Genomic DNA, 7,998 nt, shown 5'->3' on the forward strand with positions numbered 1-7,998 from the left:
CCGGAACCGATTAAGTTTGAGCACCAAGGTACCATTTTACATGTAAAAAGGATCTAGGGGGCCTTAGTAGATCACAAGCTTTAACATGAGTCAACAGTGTGATGCTATTCCGGGCTGCATCAACAGAACTATAGTTTCCTGATCAAGGGAAGTAATAGTACCACTCTATTCTGCCCTGGTCAGTCCACACCTGGAATACTGTGTCCAGTTCAGGGCAGCATAATTTAAGAAGGATGTTGATAAGCTGGAACGTGTGCAGAGGAGGGCAACCAAAATGATCAAGGGTCTGGAAACCAAGCCTTACGAGGAGCAGTTGAAGGAACTGGGTATGTTTAGCCTGCGAAAAAGGAGACATGGTAGCCATCTTCAAACATTTGAAGGGCTGTCACATGGAAGATGGAACAAACTTGTTTTTTCCTGCTCCGGAGGATAGGACCTGAACCAATGGCTTCAAGTTACAAGAAAGGAGATTCCAACTATATATCAGGAAAAACAAAATCGAAAATTCTTTCTAGTAGCACCTTAGAGACCAACTGAGTTTGTTCCTGGTATGAGCTTTCGTGTGCATGCACACTTCTTCAGATACACTGAAATGCACACGAAAGCTCATACCAGGAACAAACTCAGTTGGTCTCTAAGGTGCTACTAGAAAGAATTTTCGATTTTGTTTTGATTATGGCAGACCAACACGGCTACCCACCTGTAACTATATATCAGGAAGAACTTTCTGACAGTATGGGCTGCCTGACAGTGGAACTCTCTCACTTGGGATGTTGTGGACTCTCCTACCTTGGAGGTTTTAAAGCAGAGGTCGGATGGGGCCATCTGTCATGGATGCTTTAGCTGAGATTCCTGCATTGCAGGGGGTTGGACTAGATGACCCTTGGGGTGCCTTCCAACTACACTATTCTATGATTCTAGGTTTTCAAGCAGAGTCTTCTCCAGCCCTGCCACCTGAGATCCTCATAACTGGAGATGCCGTGCATTGGACCCATAGGAGCCAATTCCTAGGGGCTGAGGGGTCTTCGCCCTCCTCCCCCATAAAATATTTGAGGGGGGCTGGGCTTCCCCAAAGTTGACGGGCATTGCCATGCAAATGATGTGTGTGCACTGCGTCATGTGATGGCTTATGTGGGGTGGGGCGTACCTGCCCCCCGCCCAATATTTAATTCAAGTTGGCACCCCCGCTTGGACCTTCCAAAGGTTGTGTTGAATAGCAGTTTGTGGAAACTGCAGGAGGGGAGAGTGCTCTTGTGCGGGTTTCCCATGGGGTTGGCCCCTGTGAGAAAAGGATGCTGGCTTAAATGGGCCACAGGCCTGATCCTGCAGGCTTTCCTTGTGTCCTTACGTTCTATGGCCGCTCTGTGGTCCCCTTTCTTGAGTTTTGAGAGCAAGAGGGTATTGTGGACCATCTGTCTCTCCTCTTCCTCCTCCTCCCTCCCCCTCGAGTTTCTTTACCCTGAGCGATCGAGGCCCGTCTGCCCTCAGGACAGCGGAAAAAGGTGGGTGTGGGGCAGCTGGTGAGGCATGACCGAAGGGAAGGGCAGAAATAGTTATGGCCAGCGCAGCTGCAAGTGGAACCTTCTGCAACGCCCACCCCTCCTGCTCTGGGCTTCCTGTCTGACTTGCCGCCACTTCATCTGCCTTGCACAGACACGTTCCGGTGTGACAGACCTGCTGCTTTTGCTTCGCTGCCTCTTGACAAACAAAAGCTTGGGTGGTGAAAGTGTCCCCGGCGGGGCCGCCTTTGCGGGACAGGGCTGGTACCAGTTTGCCCTCGTGCTTCGTTCTGTACTGTTGTCTTTTTGGAGATGTTTCTCAGCGGTGCCTCCGCTGTTGGAAAATATGTTAATAGCGTCATTATCGCACCTGGGGGTCGCATGTCGGGCTTTTTGGCAGCTCACATTTTAACTTCTTCCACCTCCTTTTGAGGGACTCGTCCTGTTTTGTATGCGTCTATTTTCAGTAAAGTCACCTTTTATTAAATCTCAAAAAAACATCCAGAAAGCTAAATATGTACACATTATAAATGCCTTTAATATACATAGATGCATGTTTTGCCACATAGAAAAGCTGTTATATTTGTCAACACTTACACTTATTCTTCATAAATGCAGTTGGAGGATTCCATAGAACCTTAAAATTTTCTCTTTTTTTCTTTAGTTTATTTATAAAAATGTATAGAGCGCTATTTCATAAAAAATATATCAGAACAGTTCACAACAAAAATACATGAAACCATATAAAAAGTCGTATATAATCTCTCACTCTAATCAGTTCTGTATGTATATATATCTTTGCTACCTTCCAGATTTTTGCCAGCTATTCTTTTGGGTGTTTGAGGTGGCCTGGTTTTCAATTTTTGTGCATCAAGCATAAAACAAACAAAATTACTGCTTTTAAAGTCATTCTACTCTCACACACATGCACCCCCAGATCCCTTCTGTCTCTGAAATCATTCCTAAGTCTCGATCTGCAGTGCCTTCTCTTGCTTAACACATCCTCGGGGGTTGGTTCGATCCTGGCGCGCCACCCTCCAGTCTGGCTCATCGTGCGACACCTCCTCATGTCTTCTCCCCTTAGGATGCGTCGACGGGATCCTGGCAGCGCTCCCAACCTGGGGGACCGGGTTCCGTACGTCATTATCGGCGCTGCCAAAGGCGTAGCGGCTTACATGAAATCTGAGGTGAGTATGGGGAGAGGGATGCGATGGGCAATAGGAACCAGTAACTGTGTGTGGGGGGGGGGAAGGATTCAGGCTTGTACATGTATGCTTCTTCAGGTGCAAAGCTGCATTGAAATGTGCACCGTTAGCACTGCAAAATACTTGGGGTTCGGGGGGGGGGGGGGGAGATGGCCATTCACCATTAGGCTCCGAGGAGGAAAATGTTCTTGGAAGCAGGAACTCAAAGTGGGGCTCAGGAAGCCGTAGCTCAGTGATAAGAGGACCTGCTTTCACAGGCCCGCAGGGCGCCAGGTTCAGTCCCAGCACCGCCAGATTGGGCTAGAAAACCCCACAGAGCTGCTGCCGGTCAGTGTAGACAATACTGAGCTGGATGGACCAGTGGTCTGACTGTACAAGGCAGCTTCCTAAGCAATTTCTTATGTGAGTTTTGGAGCCCCTCTTCCCCACCGGTTTTCACTAGGTTGGCTTTAATGCTTCTGCCGGATCTTGTTTTGGGTTAGTTAATCTGTGGGGGGTGGGGAAGGTGTAACTAGGTCTATTTCTACCACTTTCATATCCTCTCTTCCTCCCTGCTGAACCGGGGAAGGAAGGACAAAACCTCTAGGCACTGATTGAATCAAACTGACTGCTGCTACCATGAACTTCCCATGTTATGGCCTGTGCATATACACCCCCCGACACCCCCATACATACTGCCTACCTTCAGGTTTCCAGGGTGGTTAGGCAGCAAGACTGCAGAGGCAGGGAGGAGGGTGCTCTGGGTGCCAAGGTGCAATCATAACCTGACACCCACCCTCCCCTTCCCTGCTTTTATGCCTTTCCCCTGTTTCTCCAGGATCCCATCTACGTGCTGGAGAATAACCTGCCCATCGACACGCAGTACTACCTGGAGCAGCAGCTTGCCAAGCCCCTCCTGCGCATCTTCGAGCCCATCTTGGGAGAGGGCAAGGCGCAAAACGTCTTGCTGAGTGAGTGTGTGTGGCCGCTGGCCTCCCAACGCCGAGCAAAACCGAAGCACGGCTTGGGTTCTGCTTTCTGGAGAAGAGAGAGGAATAGACCCCGTGGTCCTGCAAAAAGGCTACAGACTCCCAAATGATTCTCATCCTAAGTTGGGATTAATTTCTGGTGGCATCCGTAACCAAACCCCTGTCGCCGTGTATCTGCGTTTGGTCCACCCTCTTTGCACTTTGTGAACTTATCCTTCTAGAGCAGGATTTCCCAAACGTGGGTCTCAAGCCGCTTTTGGACTACAATTCCCATCATCCCTCACCACTGGTCCTGCTAGCTAGGGATGATGGGAGTTGTAGTCCAAAAAACAGCTGGAGACCCAAGTTTGGGAAACGCTGTTCTAGAGACCCTGACTGACCATCCATTCATCATGGATGAATTGGTAGGAAATAGCAGTGTGGGCCATCTTTCGGAAAGAGACTCTTACCCCCAGACTCTTTCTTCATCTGTTTTGGCAGAAGCTATATGTTTCCCACCACCCAGTCCTGCTCCCCCTTCTGCTGCTTTGGTGCTCCCTCACGTTGTCACAGAAAAGGGGATAAAACTGTAGGTAAAACCTCCTGCGACAGTAAGAGCTGTTTGACAGTGGAACGGTCTCCCTCCGGAGGTTGTGGACTCTCCTTCCTTGGAGGTTTTTAAGCAGAGGTTGGGTGGCCATCTGCCATGGATGCTTTAGCTGAGGTTCCTGCATTGCTGGGGGTTGGGCTAGATGACCCCTGGGTACAGTTCCATGAGTATGCAGGCACAGGTGGCTTATTCTACGGGAGGTGCTGGCGGGGAAATCTGGGTACCAATCCCTTTCCATAGACGGTAATGGTGAGCGGTCCAGGGCGAGAGACGGCTGGAATACGGATCTTTACCCTCCCCTCCCCTCCCCACTGCTGTATTGTGTTGGAGGTGGCATACGTGCTTGACCCTTAATTTCCTTCCCTTTGCAGAGGGGGAACACACTCGCTGCAAAACAGTCCTGACAGCCAAAGTTGGAGGGCTCATGGCTTTTGCTACTAAGCGGAGCACCTGCATCGGTTGCCGGGCTGTGCTCAACCACCACGGTGAGATCCTGTCCCTGCCTGTCTTTCCTGGCCTCTGCTTTGCAGAGTCTGTGTCAAAAACAAGCCCCCCCTCCCCCTCCCCCATCATGCGCTTCTAACCAGCAGCGCATGTTGCAAGTTCCTTTTGCCGGAATTTGCCACAGAGTGGAGCGTGTGTCACAAAACGGTGCCTCTACTGAGCTTTCGTTACCAGCAGGAAAACTTTGCTGTACACACACACACACACACACACACACACACACCCTGACCTCTGGGCACCTCTGCTTACTTCCCTGTTCTCCCTCTTTCTCAAGTTTGCAGATGGGAGGAGGGGGGAGGATCTGAAACCCAAGTTTCTGGGTTTGTTTGAAGATATGTGGCACTATTAAAGGGGGTGGGCTCTGCCAGGATGCCTGAGTACCCTGGGATGGGAGTAATTTCTTGAGCAGTTTGGAGAACGGCTGGCAGCAGAGGGCCTTCTCGGTAGTGGCACCCTCCCCGTGGAACGCCCTCCCATCAGATGTCAAAGAAATAAACATCTATCTGACTTTTAGAAGACATCTGAAGGCAGCCCTGTTTAGGGAAGTTTCTAATGCTTGATGTTTTATTGTGTTTTTAATATTCTGTAGGGGGCCGCCCAGAGTGGCTGGGGAAACCCAGCCAGATGGGCGGGGTATAAATAATAAATTATTCATTCATTCATTCATTCATTCATTCCTGGGTTCACTTGCCGGAGATTTCCCGAAAGTCTTACATGCACTAGAGAAAGAGACAGGAGGTGTTTGGGACAAGGGCCCTCTCTGACTGCAAACTTGATCGCGTTGCACCAGAAAGCAGGTGCCTAGCAGCAAGGAGATGGCAGAACGAGTAACTTAAGATCAATCCGACACAGCGAAAATCCCTCCCCAGACCCGAAGGCAGAGGAGGCCGGTCAGGTCCTGGGCATGAGCAAAAATTCATCCCACCTCATCGTCTCAGCAGGAATGTAAACAGGCTGCCTTGCCATTCCACCGATGTGGCCCTCCTTTGGAATGGGGTGGCGGGGAAGGAACTCCAAAGTGGAAATGGGATAGGGAGGAAAACGGCTTTCTGGTGTGCTTTCCTCCTTCAGGTGCTGTGTGCAAGTTTTGCCTGGGCCGCCAGTCTGAGCTTTACCAGAAGGAGGTAAGTGGTAGGGCCCACTGGGTTGGGTGGGAGAGCAAGTGACTCTCCACCAGCAAGGACATAAGAGGAGCCCAGGTGGCCTGCATACTGGACTGAGGCGGAAGCCTCTGAATTAGACTTGTACCTTGGAAATTCCTCCCTTCACTGGGAGAGGAATGGGGCTGCGAAAAAGCCACTGGGAATTTTAAGTGGATAGGAAACGGGGTTTCCTGGTGCAGTAGCACGTGGACTGACCTGGGAAGTCTCTGTCTTGAAGTTCACTTTGCCATGAACTCACTGGGTGCCCTTAAGTCTACCTCTCTCTTGCCCCCATCTGCAATATGGAACAAATGGTGCTGAACTACTTGTAGACATTGTGAGGATCCACAACCGCAGTCTGCATGAAGCGGTCAGTGGGTTTTGAAAGGGCCAAGAAACAATTGGGTCCAAGTGCCTTGGTCCTGCCACCTGCCTCTTCTTCTCCCTCTCCCCCTCAGGTGACCCATCTGAGCTCTCTGGAGGAGAAGTTCTCGCGCTTGTGGACGCAGTGCCAGCGGTGCCAAGGGAGCCTGCACGAGGATGTGCTGTGTACCAGGTGAAGGGCTGGCCGCTCACCCCGCCTTTGCCGAGCAGCCACCAGCTCTTGCCCGTTCCCACGGGATAATGGGCTAAAATATGACTTTACGCCACCCCCAGGTGTTTACAGCTGCTTATCAGGCTGGTTTGAGAACAGCAAACAGATGGCTCCCACAGAGAGCTAGCGGGGTGCTGGTACTCCTGATGATGTTTATTACCTTTATAAATATAACACCTGTCAGATGCTGGCAGCGGCCAAGGGTGTGGAGGGAGAGAGAGAGAGAGAGACAGCCTTCTGCTCCGGCACATGAGATATCAGCTGGGGTTGCTTGGATATACCAGTGGGACATACTTGTGTGTAAATCAGGAAACAATGACCACCATGGTCTGGTGTGTACAAGCAGCAAGTTATGAGGTTGGCAGAGTGGGCTGCACTATTTTCTTCTGCATGAATAGGGTACTGTTTTGGAATGTTCCATTTAAACTCCCCCCCCCAAAAAAAACCCAAATTCCTTGCAAATAGATGACAAGCCCAGCGCTTTCCCCCTGCTGCACTAGTTTCCTTGCAGAGTATTTGCAGAGAAGAACGCTCCAAAACAAGAATCCCCGCCCCGCCCACAAACCTGCAGCCTGAAGCAGTACGGCCCATTCTACCACCTCATACAAGTCGACAGAAACAGGGGACGATTGTGTGAGCCAAGATTTCTGGGTTCTGTTGGGCTCCTTTTCCTGCAGTGGAGACCCAGTTTTTTCAGCTAGTGTTTCCAAGCATCATCAGGCTCCTCTGTTAGTCTTCTAAATGCAGGCTGCCAAATAAGTGTCTGTTCCCCGTCACTTCCACCCCTGAACGAATTTTTCTCCCAACTCCTTTCAGCCGCGACTGCCCCATCTTTTACATGAGGAAGAAAGTACAGAAGGACCTTGATGACCAGGAAGTGCTGATCTCACGCTTTGGCCCTCCCACGTGGTGACACCTCTTTGCCTTCTGTTCATCCGACTGAAACCCACCACCACCCATTATCGTCTTTTAAAGGCGCAGGAAGGCCCAGTTATGCTGCAGGGGAAATGGCTCCCTCCTCTTGCCCAGTTCTGCTCTGGGCATCGCTTCTGTTGCCAGGATCAATGGCAAATACCATCAGGAAAGCTCCCTTGAGATAATTGTGGGGGCTACGTTTTGTATGAATTTCTACCAATAAAGATTTCTCTTTTTTTTCTACATGCGAGTGGCTTATGTGGGGTAACCTGATATGCTCCTGAGTTCTACAGGAGGAGGACTAAAGGACAGCAGAAGGCCAGATGCGTTTTAGGAACAGGTGACTGCAGGGACCACTAGGCTCAAGAAACACCTGCCATATGGAAGCTATAAAGGTGGCACCGTGGACCTGTATTGCCAGGTGTTGCATTAACGTTTTGGGGTTTGCTTTTGTTTTATTCCTAGGAGACCTGTACCTGAGACTCTTAACCTGAGGGTCATGGGTTTGAGCCTCACATTAGGTAAAAGGTTCCTGCATTGCAGGGGGTTGGACTAGATGACCCCGGTGGCCCCCTCTGACT

The 7,998-nt window shown here is 50.4% G+C and overlaps 1 protein-coding gene across 1 annotated transcript in view; it reads left to right on the forward strand.

Moving 5' to 3' along the window:
* Positions 1–7,657, forward strand: part of POLD1 (DNA polymerase delta 1, catalytic subunit) — a 33,017-nt gene extending 25,360 nt beyond the window's left edge. Inside the window, exons 22-27 of the mRNA XM_033169344.1 lie at positions 2,584–2,686; positions 3,522–3,654; positions 4,633–4,746; positions 5,837–5,889; positions 6,366–6,463; positions 7,319–7,657. Of these exons, the coding sequence (XP_033025235.1) occupies positions 2,584–2,686; positions 3,522–3,654; positions 4,633–4,746; positions 5,837–5,889; positions 6,366–6,463; positions 7,319–7,415 (598 nt within the window). The 3' untranslated portion in view covers positions 7,416–7,657. The remainder of the gene's footprint in view (positions 1–2,583; positions 2,687–3,521; positions 3,655–4,632; positions 4,747–5,836; positions 5,890–6,365; positions 6,464–7,318) is intronic.
* The last annotated feature ends 341 nt before the right edge of the window (positions 7,658–7,998 follow it).

The sequence above is a fragment of the Lacerta agilis genome, chromosome 14, assembly GCF_009819535.1.
Source record: "Lacerta agilis isolate rLacAgi1 chromosome 14, rLacAgi1.pri, whole genome shotgun sequence".
NCBI lineage: Eukaryota > Metazoa > Chordata > Lepidosauria > Squamata > Lacertidae > Lacerta > Lacerta agilis.